Genomic DNA, 14,992 nt, shown 5'->3' with positions numbered 1-14,992 from the left:
TTCTTTGATCACAGTAAAGGGAGGAAAAAGGGAACTGGAGAGACATGACAGCCAGCTCTAGAAGCTTCTCTGTGGTTTGACACATGTTCCATAGTCCTGTGGCTGACCCTGAGTTCAGCAGGATTGCAATGTGTGGTCTTCTCCTAAAGACACAGACTATTTTCACAGTGGTTATGGTTTCCCAGATGCATCAGACTTGGTGGGGTGATTCCTAAGCCCATTGTGCCATACGCTTTTTTACTTGCCTCGAGAGTGGTTCCACGAAAACACAGGCTGGGTCTTGTCCTTCTCAGAGGCTCCCTGCTCAGCCCAGGGTCTCACAATTGGTGAATGACAGAGGCTGAAGGGGTGGGATCATTGGAGGGCATCCCATCCTTGCCCCTCTACTGTCCTGGCTCTACCACAGGTAGAAGCACAACAGCCATGTTTGGTCCAGTGACTCCCCACCCTCTCTCCACAGACGCCGGGTCTTGGCTATATCGGATGGCATTGAGCACATTGGGAACCTCCGTTGGGAGCTGGCACTGTGTCTCCTGGCGGCCTGGACCATCTGCTACTTCTGCATCTGGAAGGGTACTAAGTCGACTGGAAAGGTAAGATGTTAATGACTGAGAAGCTAACCCATAAGCAGAAGATGAGAAGTGACCTATATGTTGGTCACCAAGAAGCTCATGTTAGAAGAACCAGCTCTAAGTCGAGAGATGGGTAGAGCAATGGATGAGGAGCCCACGTGGGAGCTTCTCCACATAGCTGCCATACCCTAAAACTTTGGTTTTCTCCTCTGTGAAATAAAGGTGGTATACCTTTCCGAGTGAGTTGAGAGTCACAAAGGGAAGGCAGGATAAGATGTATTGAAAACTGAAATATGCTAAGCAGCTACGACTATGACAATTCTTATGCTACCGAGTCTGACTCCAGATACATACCAGGGCAGACCATGCTGACCTTGCCACTAAACACCCTAGCTCTGTCTATGTCTCACGTTCCTGCAGTGTGGCGTGGGGAGCAATGCCTTCTCTCACAGCGCTGCTGTGCCAGCTTTACGGGTGACCTTAAAGGTCACAATGGAGGAGGAAAGGGAGATAGTGGCCAACTCTGAACTGTCTGGGAGTTAGTTGCATGTGTCTCCTTTACTCACAGGCTACTGATCAGAACCTGGGTCATAACCTCTTCCAATCACAAGGGAGTTGGAAAGCCTGAGGGGGCTTTGGTTAGCACAGAGTGGACTGTGCTGCTGCCAGATTGATAGAGGAATAGAAATGTGACCCTGTGGGTATATCCAGCTTGCTTGTGTGTGGCTTAGACAAAAAAAAAAGGAATTACTGGCGATGTTTAGAAATCTGGTGTTCTGGTTGGCTACAGCCCTCCACTGTCCCCTGCTGCTCTTACTCCTGAGGCTGAGCATCAAGGCCGTTAGTCTTCTGTCTGGGACTCATTTCATTTTCTTGAGAAATAGGAAATCAAATTCTTACACCTGGGTCTCTCTGACTCTATCACTCTTCATGAACGTAGGTGACACAGATCATTGCTTGTCACCTGTGTTCTAAGTTCTTGTCTAAGGTGAGGGCTAGAAATGAGGCTACCAAGGACAGAGGGATGAGCAGGTCTGGGCCTTGTGAAAGCTTCTCCCCAGAGGTCCCTCAAGGCTTGGTGCAATGAAGAAACTGCTAGGGTACAAGAGACAAGGTGGTCCAAAGGAGGAAGCTGGGGAAACACAGAACACAGAAGAATGGCATATGGGCAAAGCAGGTGTGCTGAGAGGCCGTCACAGAGGTGCTTTGGAACCCCAGCAAGCAGAACAAGGACATTTGTGTCCCTCCAACCATGCCATCTGTTGACCTTTGCCTTCTGTGGGCTATGATGCCATGAAGCAAGAACATCCCTCTGTTTCTGCAAATAAAGAATGCTTATATTATTGCTATACTTGCAACTGTTGCCTTGCTCTCCCCGTGGCCCTCCTTGATGCCTCCTCTAGCTGGAGAAGGGGATAACTGGATTGTTAAGAGCCAGGCTCAGTGCTTGGAGAGCTGGCTTAGCAGCTGAGAGTGCTTGGTGTTCTTCTAGGGGACTTGAGTTTGGTTCTCAGCACCCATGTTCAGTGGCTCACAGTTTCCTATAACTTCAGCTCTAGGGAATCTGATACCTCTGGCCTCCACAGGAACCTGTGCTTGCATATATGTGCCAACACACACACACACACAATTTTAAAATTAATCTTAACAACAACAACAAAAGTGTCTGGAATCAGGACTCAATCCCCAAGTCTGTTGTTCAGTGAGTATGTTCTAGAATGCCTGGATTAACTTCTCTGAGATTGTTTCCCAGGTGTGAGCTTGCATGTTAGGGCTGAACAGTGTGGGGGAGCTCACAGCAGGACTGAATGAATGGAGGTTTTCAATAATCCTTTACATGGATGACCTATTATCTGAGGAGTCGGTTCTGAGCTGGGAGTGATGGTTCACACCTATAACCTCAGGGTTTGGGAGGCTAGGCTGGAGGACTGCGTTCAAAACCTGCCTGGGTTGTATAACAAGACTCTATTCAGAGAAAGCAAAGGAAGACCAGGAAGAGAGGGAGAAAAAGAAAAAAATATTAAAAATGTTTTTTGAGCCCTGCTGCAGACTAGTCTAATTCAATGGGTTTCATGTTTTTATTACATGTTTATGTATCTGATATACGTGTTGGAGGAGCCAGGGCATCAGAGGATAATTTACTGAAGTCGGTTCTCTCTTTCAACCATGAAGTTCTGAGGGATCAAACTCACGTTGTCAGTCTTGATAGCAAGTGATTTTCCCTACTGAGTCATCTTAACAGCCCTTGGTAGGTTTTTAAAAAAATGGGGAAAATGCATCCAGCACCCTTCTGAGTAGCTCTGTGGAAATGCCTAAGGAACCCAGAGGGGAAGCAATGTTAAGATAGCACAGCCCCCAAGTACTACCTCTTGGGCGCTGAGCCTACATCAGTGGGCTTGGCTGGGCAGCAGTGAGATGTGGCACTGACAGAGCTGGGGTTTATGTAGGAGAGCTGCCCATAAGAGCCCAGCATGCAGCCACAGCAAGATGCATGTGTTCTCCACCCTTGCATGGGCTGTGTGCTGTTGTCTGGGGTGGTAGACAGCCCAGTGCTGGAGAACTACTGTTGGGGAACTGAGCTCCAGGAAGGGCAGGTGCAGTCTGGGGGATTTCAGATAAAGCTGCCAAGAAGGAGAAGAATCGAGCATATCTTCAGCCATGTCTTCTCTCCTGGCCCTTCACATCTGCCTTGGACATCCCGTTTCCATGTTGTGGGGAGTTAGTATTGTATTTCACAAACAGAGAACCAGAGTCTGAGTGATCAAACAGCCCAGTCATAGGAGTCGTGTGACTGCCTCTGTCTCACCTCAGAACTTTGCACTCTGCCTCTCTTTGACTCTTGTTTTACCTTTATTCCTCCTGCCTCCACGTCCTGAGTGTTGGGATTACAGATGTATGTCACCACACCCATTGGCATGCACTTGACTAACATGTAGACTATTGTAGCATCATGAAGGGCACATCTTCCTTCGTTCCCTTGGTCATATCGTTGATAGAATTGACAACTACAGCTGCAATCAAAACCAGAGTTCATGGTGAAGCACTGCTGGTGGATGTTTCATTCAGGCCTCGGAGCAGCCCTGTAAGATGGAGGCTCAGTAGCTCTGTTTGCAGAGGCAGCAGATTGAGCATCTAACCAAAGCACCCTCAACAGGCAGCATCAGATGGGGCTGAAATCTAAGCGTTGGTGACTTCACAGCCCGTGTTCTGTATAAGGGCATAGTCATGCCACCTGCAGCATCCTGAGGACAGCGATGGATTTCTTATGTCTTAATTAGGTAGAAGTTAAGGAGAGTGCTTAGGTACTCGGGGGATGCTGCATATGTCTGAACAAGTGCTTTTCAAGGAAGTCAAGATGCTGGAAATAATGAGCTGATGAACCATACTCTTGCTGGCTGGCTTCCATAAGATGCTCCTTGTGTCCTCAATGCTACAGTGACATGAAGGATGAGAGCTATTTTGACAAAACTAAAACTCCTTAAGCTATTAAGCTCACACAACCCTGACTTTATGTATGAAGAAATTGAGGCATGGAGACAAAAGAGGACTTGTCCAGTCTTACAGAGCAAGCATGTCAGGCAGCTCATGAGCTTTTTATGAGTGCTGGGGTTCCAAGGCTACACCAACAACTTATGGAGGAACATTTGGTTTGGGGGGATGGTGTGTGGCATAGGTTAGCTACTGGGTTTTCCCCCCACTGCATCTTGGAGATGAGTCTGGAATCCAGAAGTCTTTTGGATTCTGTTCAAAAACATCTGAAAACAGTTGGATTATCTGAGATGTCCTATATGGATAGTGGTTGCCTCTGGTCCCAGATTGCAGACCCTAGACAGAGATATTTGCATGGCATTTCTCAAGGAAGAGGGCATCTACCTTTCCTGGACTGTCAAGGTCTAGATGGGCTAGCGTCTCCTCTTCATCTCCTTCCTGAAGATCCAGTGTGCTACCCAGAGTCAGATCTCAGTGTCTAACATATTCTAATGTGAGAAAAGTTCCTGGTGTCCTCTATCTCCAAGGTGAGAACTGCGCCTGATTTCAGCACAATTTACTTGCTTCTTTCCATGGTCATGGAGGCAGGTACTGTTGACCTGACCTCATGATCAATGGATGTGGGAACAAATGACCAACATACAGATCTCAGAGGAAGCTGTGATGTACCACAGATGAAGTCCCTATAGCACTGTCCAGCAGGGACATGCCCAAAATGGCCACGATGAGCCACAGGGCTTTTCTACCATTGGCATCTCCCTCAGAAGACACCTGACACCACAGAGGCCAGCATTCAGTATCTTCTGGGGTCCTATGAGAAACCCCCAACCTCAGAAGATGCTACTCCAGGAAAAAGGGATGCAGGAAAGTTTTCTGCCATGCATCCATTGCTTCATAAACCTGGTATAGAGCACAGATCGTACCCTGTGCCAGTGAAGGCAGTGGACAGTGTGGTCCTCAGTAAGCATACAGTGTGCAGCCCTCAAGGATAGGTAAGCCATGCAGCCTGTGGGAGTGAGCATGTTCAGAGAAGCAGCTGCAATTGAGCTAGATGGTGGTGATCAGGAATGAAACAGATGAGCATGTCAGAGTGTCGAGTCTCTAGAATGATAGCACTCAGGGCATTTGATCCTGGGACCATCTTTATTTTTTAAGGTAAAACTCTCTTACAAGTCACAGAACACCATGCAGTTGGCCCAAGGCCATCCATTGGCCAGGAGCACTTGTAGCATTCAAATTCATGTCTGCACCTGTTCTGTGCCCTCAGTGAGGCGTGGACTCAAGGACAAGGCCTTGGCCGTAGTTCTCAGCACACAAGCGTCGCTCATTCAGCACATTATCTCTCCCACCATGGGAAAATAGCCGAGGTTTGGATGCCATTTCTCCTGTAGGCCAGTGGTTCTCAACCTTCCTAATGCTGCGACCCTTGAATACAGTTCCTCATGTTGTGGTGACCCCTAACCACAAAACGACTTTTGTTGCTACTTTATAACTGTAGTTTTGCTACTGCTATGAGTCCTCATGTAAATATCTGATATCCAGGATATCTGATATTTGACTCCTGAAGGAATCTTGACCCACAAGTTGAGAACCACTGATCCAGACACCATGGAAGCTCCAGCAGTTTCCTGTGGATTAAAAAGAAAATCAAATATTTGTCAATAATATTGTAAGTCCTGAATGGACAAGGCTGAATGGACAAGGCTGAATGAGGACGTGTTACCTCTCAGGTGATAAGGTGTCACTGTGAAGGACTAATAGGAACCCTGATCATTGAGGCAACGTTGTGACTTTCCTGTCTCCATGTTTTGTACATCTACTAAATTCATTATGCCTGCCTCTTCCCTTCACTTCCATTCTTGGTTCCAGGGGCACAAAATCACTAAATCATATGGATGAACTCCACTAATCTCTCATCCAGTTACCAGGCAAGTATGCTGACAAGCTTGGTACAGACAAAACACTTTTCTGCATAGACAAACTCAAGTGCTGTGTTCCATGAGGCACAAATTGCATGTGAATTTGTAGGGTTCGTCTTTCACCCCATCTGATTAGAACACTGCCTGTGGGCTGGTGCTGTCCTGGCCGATCCTTTGCTGGTAGCTCTGTGTATCCCAAAGCTTTTTGTCTGCAGTCTCTTGTGTTGACTTTGCTTGACCTTCGTCTACTCCAGCAGTCGGCCAACCGTGGCTTCAGCAGATCTGACCCACTGCCTGTGTCTTTAAGCTGCACCTGTTCACTCCAGTGTTGCCACAAATGGAGGGACTGAGGAACTACCAGAGGCTGAGAAGCCCACAGGACTTCACTTGTAGGTCAAGTGTTCCATTACCTAAAAACCCAAATTTCAAAATACTCCGAAATCCAAAGCTTTCTGGGGACTGATATAACACTTGAAGAAATTTCATATTGTCCAATTCTGTTTCATGTACAAATTTACTGAAATATATAAATTTACCTTTAGGATGTGCATTTAAGATGATTAAGAGCACAGTTGAATTTAGTGTTTACTCTTGGTCCCGTAGCAAAGCTATCTCAATGTGGACAATAGGTATAAGTATCTCAAATAGGTTTGTACAAGTAACCCAACTTTAAAAATTCTGAAATCACAAGCAATCTGAAGTCCAATCTTCTACATTGGCTATGTAAAACATTTCCCTTTTAATAAGAAATGACTCAGAACTGATGTCATCTAATGCATGGGCTATTTCAACCTCTGAGAAGCAACAGTGACTGTCTGTGAAGAATTTGTCACACACGCGCACACACGCGCGCACACACACACACACACACACGTGGAAAAACATATAATTCCTAAATATACATATATACTCAAACTCATAAATATACATGCAAACAAACATATATATGCAGGTGTGCACATACACATGCATGTACATACACACATAGATACATAGATACACGTATATGAACATAAACCAATAGATATGTATATATACACATAAACATACATACGCACACACACATATGCACACATGTGCATATACATACAGACACCTATATATACATGTCCATATATGCACAGACACATACCCATACATATACACATAAATATACAAAATCATAAATACATGCATGTGCACACACACATACCCATGCACAGGCATGCACATACATATACATGTACATAAATATGTATACAAATCCTCAGACACATGAACACATAAATAGATACAGTCACATAATACACATATACACACATAATGAATATCCACATATATAAACATACATGTGCCCACATTTGCACTCACAAACACACACTGCTTGTTCTGGCTCCTCATACAGTATTTCCCGTATCCAAAAGCTTTTTTGTGTGTTTAAAGTTTAGTTTGTTGTTTTGGTAGTGCAGGGGTTGTAGCCCAGAGCCTTAAGCATGATAGGAAAACTATTCTACCACAGAGCTCCTATCTGAGCCCAGCATTCATTTTCTAGGAAGCCTGATCCTTTTGTCCACACCTTCACCCACCCAGCGAGTGTTGGCTGCGCACCCATTGTGCACTGCGCACCAAGTGGGGGCTGTTTTCAGTGCCAAGCGGCACAGACTGTGGAGCCTTTCCTTTCCTGCAGAGGGAAATAAATAAATAAATAAATAAATAAATAAATAAATAAATAACAGAGATGCTGTTTGAGGACTGCTAGAGTCTGGTAGAAGGATGCTAAAGGGACTCCCCAGAGATAGCAAGGGACAGACAGTGGAGGGTCAAGCCACGTGTAACTCTCCAGGTGGGGAGGCCCTGGTGAGCTTAGAAGCATTGCAAAACCAAGGTGAGAATTGCTGATTGGCAGACAAGAGTTGAGCAGAGAATTGAATCAGACCTTCTGCACTGTGCAAAGGGGCGGGACTTAGTTCTAAGGACAAGGAGACCTTTGGAGCAGAGGAACATGGCTGAGTTTCTGCTTGTTGTTAAGGGGTTATTGGAGGAGAGGCTGAGGGAATTGCTGTGATAACCAGGAAGGCAATGACAGGGGTGTGGGTCAGACAGAGGCTACACCCACAACCCCTTTAGGGTGCCATTCTTGCTCTGCCCACATAGACACTGAGCTCCTGCTGTCTTCCACCTTTTAAGCGGGAGACCAGCCCTGCTTCTAGTTTGGACACTGAGGTTTCAGCAGACAGCTGTCCCATCTAGCAGATTAAGTCAACCCTCAGCTGTCCCGATGCCTCCTCTTAGGCTGGCATCCTGGCTTTCCCTGTTTCTTCTGCCCTTCACCGTGGATGATTTATGGATTTTTGCCCCTCGTTTCCTGGTCTCCAAGAGCAGTGGTTGGGAGGGGAGGACCTAAAAAAACAATTGTGGTCCTTTCCCACCTCCCCCACTGCCCCTTTAGAGGAAGCTGCAGGATTAGCTGGGATTTGAAGAAGAATCCTGTCTTTTCACTGCTCTGGGGCTCTGTTGTTATTCTTTTCAAAGGCTCAGGACACCAAGGCAGGGGGAAAAAAGTTAGAAAAAAAAGCCACACACACACAGAGACAGACAGACACCCTTGCCCAGAAACAGCTGCAAACAGCCTTGAATTGAGTTTGTTTTCTTTCCCTTTGCCCCATTCAGCCACCAGGAGAGGAGCTGGAGGGGACACAAGGGCTCCTGAACAGACTGTGTCTGGTCTGGAGGTTAGCAGTAGTGAGCAGTGCCTCCTTTGCTCACTCTTAACCCATTCTGTCTGCACATGAGGACGGTGCTGCCACTGTGTAAATCAGAAGACAGTTTCACAGGCTGTCAGAGTCCATGGGCACCTGGAAGGAGCAGGTCCACAGGCGCACGTTTTTCTAGACGGAGACAGCCCATAGGTGCAGGAGACTCTGGCCTCCCTCCCACCGCTGAAGCATGGATGGGAGTCCCACATGGCGGTCTATGTATCAGGAGCCCCCTTTAAAGTGCCTAATGGGCTTAGTGAGGCATGAAGGAAGAGAGGATGGGCAAGGAAGTTAGAGAGAGAGAGATGTAGGAGAGCAGAGGACAGGCTCAGAAGGAGACCTGGGCAGCCCTGCCTCCAAGCCCTCGAACAGCCTTGGTGGTGGGACTGACAGCCCTAGTGGTGGGTGATGTCTGCTTTCAGAGAGGAAACTGGAGCAATCATGAGAGGCATGCAGAGCACCCCAGCAGCTGCCGTACGAAGGTCCCAGCCAGGGGCCCCCATGGGGGTACAAGGGTACAGAAGCCACACCGAAGTTTTGGGTGCTACTTTTCACTGCTGCAGTTTGGGAGAAGGAGTAGATCGTGACATTAAGTCAAAAGAGTCCAGCATCCAGTTCAGCCCTTTCTCTGGTGCTGAATGGCTGTGCTTCACCTTTAGCAGGGCTCTGGCAGCAGCGAGGGGACTTGGACGGGAGGAAACTTTGCCACTCAGTAATACCCGTCTTTATTAAAGCACAAAGGCCCCCTAAAGTCCGAGTGATTGCTGGGGGGGGGCTGTTCTGCAGACCCAGCCAGCTCTAGAGAAAGCCTGCAGGAGCTCAAGTGGAGCCTGGAGTCCAGGGTTGGGGGATGGAGGGTGGGGAGGTGGGGAAAGGCACTGTTAACCCTTTTCAATCCTTCTCTGACACCTAGCACTGTGTGGAATCCCAACCCTGTATGGATTGGTGTATATCCTGGGGCACTATTGTCCTGCAAGGTGAACACAGAACAACTAGAAAGGTTCTTTTCCCAGCAGAGACAGACACTATGCTATTGGGAAACCAAGATGGGAACATGGGGAGCTTTATCTCTGCACCCACAAGATATTAGCATTGTCGGAGGCCCAGGTGATGGCAGAGGTGACACTCTCCATGCAGTAAGCAGGTGTCAGGAGTCCTGCCTTTTCACTTTCAACAGTGTTATCAGTCCAGATTCAGTTTCCTCTCCTGTCAAGGGGAGTTTAACAAGTGCAGAGCCTCAGAAGTCTCTAGTACAGGGAAGGAGGACACAGTGTGTCACCATGTGTTCATGGCTTAGGATAGGGTGAATTGTGGGCCAGCTCTGTGGATGCAGTAGAACCATAGTAAGGAAATGCCAGGGGAGGCACTAAGGGTAAATCATGATGCTTTCTAAGGAGCTGACAGCTGGGTGGCCAAATCACAAGTGTCACAGTGTAGGTATCCTGTCATCTGCAGACCACTGGCCAGCTCACACTGTGGGATGGATGGGACCTGCTCCATTCTCTTGGGGTCCTAACTACATGTCCCTGTTTCAGCATCACTTCTGCACCACGATTAGCCTGTGCCCACTTAGAGAACAATTGTGTGCCACACAATAATGTTTTAGTCAGCAAGGGACCACACAACAGTGCTGCTCAAAATTAACAGTGAACTGGAACGCTCCTGTCAGTGTCATCAGAGGCACTGTAATGATCCTTCCGTGCTGGTACTGATGTTGGCGGGGCACAGCGGTTGTCCTAGCAATATAACATTTATTAGGCACTTACTCTCAATGCACTCGTGATGAGGATGCACAGGACTGTTCTTATCCTATACTGCACTTTGGATAGTGACTTTAGGGTATCACAGAAGCAGGGTAACTGTAAGACAGCCTTTCTCCTCTTTCCTTCCTCCTTGTAGACAGTGAACAGGTCGACTACATGCAGGTCAGGGGTGCTGAGAGCAGCCATGACTTTGTCCCCAAAGGAAGTCAGTCACATAGATGCTCCAAATGATGACCTGAATGATTGAGCGGTCCAATGAACATGTAATGCCTGTGTGTGCAAAGACCTGCTGGACTGAGTTGACAAGAAACAGCATTTCCTGGGTGGTGAGACATTTGACACCCTCCCCCCCAACACCTTTCTATACCTACAGTGGCTCAGGAATGCTTTCTTGGGGAAGAAGATGAACATGGGCACAGAGCGAGTAAAAAACAAAAAACAAAAAAAACATTTGTGGCTCTGAGTGAGTGAGACCCTTGAGAACCATCTCTCAATGGAGGGCAACCACTGATCGAGGAGGAAGCATGGGGGAATGCCATAGAAGCCATCTGGCAGCAGGAAGACAGGCCCAGGCTACAAATTCAGGCCCTTCCCATTTTCTAGATCCTCCCTGTGTTTCTGACATGGAAGTTCTGCAACGGTGCATCACAAACCACCATACTCATCAGCACACAGGAAAGCAGAGACCAAATGTCCTGTCTCTGGCCCTTGGCAAATGTGGTTTTGAATGTAGTGCTTTCTTCCAGGGTGACCACTGGGATTTCTGTGCCTCTTAAGGAGTAAGAAAACCTTCCTTGTTATGAGGTTTCTAGAAGGTGCTACATGTAAAAATACTCAAGGCTTGTATGTAGCAGACAAAGTGGCTAGCCTTGCTGGAACTATGAGCTCTCTCTGCCTTGCTGAGCTCACCCTCTGGCTCCAAGTAGGTGGTAAACTTGAGCCCCTCACCTGCAGATATTCACAGTGACACCGTTGTAAACAATAGTTGTTCACAGACCAGGTGTTGATGTTTGGGTCAGCATATTACCATAGCATTGGGAAGGCTGGAAAAGTCTCTTGAGAGAAGCTTCATAGAGGAGGGCAGCCAGGTGGAGAGACTGGAGCCAGGCCTACCTTTGCAGAAGAGGTGGGGAAAGTGGGACAGAGTATGGCCATGGAGGTTGGGAAGCAAGCAAGAGGCTGGGCTGCCCACCTAAGGACCCATGAGCAGTGGGAAGCCATTGATGATGGTCCTTAAGCAGAAGTGTATTTTTGGAACGTGGAGATCACACTGGCAGGCTTCACGCTGTGTTCTGTACTGTGACAGCAGCTGTCTTCCTTCCGTTTGACAACCTCTGGTATGTAAGGAACAAGAACCCCCATCGAGAACATTGAGGCAGACTATATTTCACTCTGCAGAAGCCAGCAAAGTCTTTATCCCATTAAATTATTTGTGTTTGGACCAGTCTGTTGATCACAACACTAGGAAGAGCCTGCTACATGCCAGGCCTGCTGCTCTAGATGCTTAGGGCTTCTTAAGCCACTCACAGCTTCAGGGCCTCCTGTTTATAGCAGGGATCTTTATAACACACCTTGACCAGCCTGAGGTGCCAGTCATATGTAGTCAGACTGCTCAGATCGATTGCAGAAAACCTCGATGTGTTGCAGAAAAAGCCAAAGACAGCAGCTTTTACAGACAGCACATCTGTAAAGACGTGAGTTGTCCAGTGGGTGAGCCAACACACTGAGACCCAGTAGCAGTGATTCCAGCTGTGAGGAACACGCATGGATGTGAGGCAAGAGGGCAGCCCAGACTGCTCAGACTGCTCTGGGTTTTCTGTCTTGAAATAAAAGCTTCAAGTAAGCACAGATATTAGTTTAGAGTCCCCACTATTGCAATGGTCACAAACACGGCTGCCCAGGAGTGGTGCCTTGGTCAGGAGCGTTAGGTTGGTGTTGGCATAGCAACATGATTTATCTGAAAGAAGGAGTGATGTTTAGATAACCTGCCTCACCTCACCTTGAGTGATGATTGTATTTGTGGAAACCTCAGTTTCAATTAATATCAGAAGGAAAAAAAAGCCCTGGATTCAATCCTTAGCAGCCCCCAATAAATCCTTTCAGTTTCATGTAAAACAGACTTTAAGGTAAGTGGTTAGAACTTCTTGCTCCTGCATGGCTGCCAGGCCATTTGGAAAGCTTGGGAAGCTCCTAGAAATCCTTAGATTTTAATGCAGTGCTTTAGTCTCTTTAGTGAGATCAGGAAGCTCCCCTTGTGTCTCTGGTTTAGACCTTAGGAGGCAGGACAGACGTTACTGTAACCACCAGCTTGCACTGTACCACTTAGGCTTCTGAAGAATCCCGCAGCATTTATAGATATGTGCGACCATGTGTACTGAGATGCCAGCAGAAAGACTACTGCAATGGTCAGAATGGTGGAAACGAAGCATATGATATTGCTTCATGGTTTTACGAAGCTGGCCATCTTGAAGTGGAGTCAATCATCAAGTGTCAGACACCTACGTAGACCTTGAGACAGTACATGGGTGGGCAAGCCTGGGAGAAGTTGAGAATGCAGCTGGTTACTGAAAGGCCTTTTGACACTGTGACACAATGGTGATATCTAAAAATATGTTGGGCCACATTCACAGCTATCTTGGGACCCATGTGACCAAGAGAACCCAGCTTGGATATAACTGGAAGCAAAGTGATGGCACGGCCTGGCTTCCTCCTTGTGGTGCCTCCAGAGCCATGGCATGTGAGTAGATGTAGGTGACCATGGAGGGAGTGCAGGTCAGGGATGCTAGGAGCCTTGAGGTGGAGAGAAGAGTGTGGACTTAGGAAGTGCCCCAGAGAGTGGACCCTCCCCTCTGTTTGTGGTAGGTTTAGGAAACAAAGAAATTAATGATGAAACCCGGGCTGCAAGCTACATGACCAGAGACAGATGTGGTGCCACTGAGGAAGAAGAGAGAGAAATACACTAGGAACAGAGAGTAGTGGAGATAATTCTCTCTGCTGAGTTCTCATCAAGATTGCAGTGGCCAGTGAGAATGCATGAGGAGATGGCTGGGATACCGCTGAGGTACTTAGGCTCAGAAGAGAGGCAGGTGGCATGGAATCACCTCATAGAGGTTAAGAGTCCTTATCCTGGACATGAAGAGGCATCAGGGCTCCCATGAACCCATAGCAATTCTATAAGAGTTATTTGGGGGCGTGTACTTTTCTACACTCGGGAGCCATAGATACCACCTGAGTTTTATTTTGTGCCCTACTCTTAAAAGGAGAAATGGCTAACTGATACCTTTCACCTACACTAAGTCATGCCATTATTTTGTGCACTAAAAAAATGCATTGTGTCTCCTCCCATCAAGACGGAACAGAAATCAGAAATGTCGTGCACCTCCATTGGCACTATGCCATGTGTTGGTTTGTGGGACAGCCGTGTGGACACTTGTTGCTGTGGAGGCTCTTCCACAGGATCCTCAGCATCTGCAGGCTCGTATGGCTGGTCAGAGCACGAGCAGGCCATGTGTGCAGTTTGGCCACAGTAACGTGGGATAGCACAGTAACAATAGGATAGCCTCCTCTGCCTGTGGTATCTTCTTTTCTTGGATCTGTAAAGTACTGGGTTGCCTCAAGAAAATGTGGAATTTTCAAAAATGGACTCAAGATCATGTTCCTAAAGTTAGCTTTTCAGTATCAAATTCCACCAGCCTTTTTTCTGATATCTTTCTGCAGAAAAGAGTAGCTCAATCTTTTAAAGACATTTTAGGTATCTTATCATAAATTTAGTGTGTGATGTGCTGTGGCTTATATGTGGAGGTCAGAGAACTATTTAAAGGAGTCCATTCTCTCTTTCCATCAGTGGCTTCTGGGGATTGAACTCAGACCCTCAGGCTTGGCAGCCAGTGCCTTTATCCACTGAGCCATCTCACTGGCTAGAGTCAAACTAAATGTTAAACAAGTGGTCTCAATCATTTTAAGGTATTTCAACCAGGAGTTGGACAGATGGTTCAGTGATTATGAGCATGCACTGTTCTTCTAGAGGACTCAGGTTGGATTCCCAGCACTCATGTGGTGGCTCACAACCATCTGTAACCCCAGCTCAAGAGTATCTAATGCCCTCTTCTGGCCACCATAGGTACCAGATGTGCATATGTGCACAGACATACATGTATGTTTATAACACTGATGTACATAAAATTATATTATGGAAATTTAGCTATTTTAGCCAATTAAGTCTGTTGCTCATTTATAGAGATGGTGATGGTCTTGGTGTCCCGCATTCAGCAGTTTGGTAGTAGACTCTCACTTCCACACACATCCTGCCATGATATCATGAGGTGTTGCCCACGGCTGAGATGAATTATGTGTTTTTGCCCTTGTATTTCCTGAACTGCGCCCTAAATAAGCCTCTTCTCTTTACAAAGTTAGTTGTCTTTGGTATTTGGTGATAGTAACAGAAAATGGACAAATACAGCAATTCAGAAACATGTGTTATAGGATAGATGGAATCATGTGATCAAGGGTTGCTC

The 14,992-nt window shown here is 47.0% G+C and overlaps 1 protein-coding gene across 1 annotated transcript in view; it reads left to right on the top strand.

Annotated features, from left to right (window-relative positions):
• Positions 1-14,992, top strand: part of Slc6a11 (solute carrier family 6 member 11) — a 117,512-nt gene that overhangs the window by 31,644 nt on the left and 70,876 nt on the right. Inside the window, exon 5 of the mRNA XM_028788672.1 lies at positions 461-593. Coding sequence (XP_028644505.1) covers positions 461-593 — 133 coding nt within the window. The remainder of the gene's footprint in view (positions 1-460; positions 594-14,992) is intronic.

The sequence above is a fragment of the Grammomys surdaster genome, unplaced genomic scaffold (genome assembly GCF_004785775.1).
Source record: "Grammomys surdaster isolate TR1022 unplaced genomic scaffold, NIH_TR_1.0 125756, whole genome shotgun sequence".
NCBI lineage: Eukaryota > Metazoa > Chordata > Mammalia > Rodentia > Muridae > Grammomys > Grammomys surdaster.
Note: the sequence above shows the minus strand (reverse complement) of the source record. Positions and strands in the feature narration are given on the sequence as shown.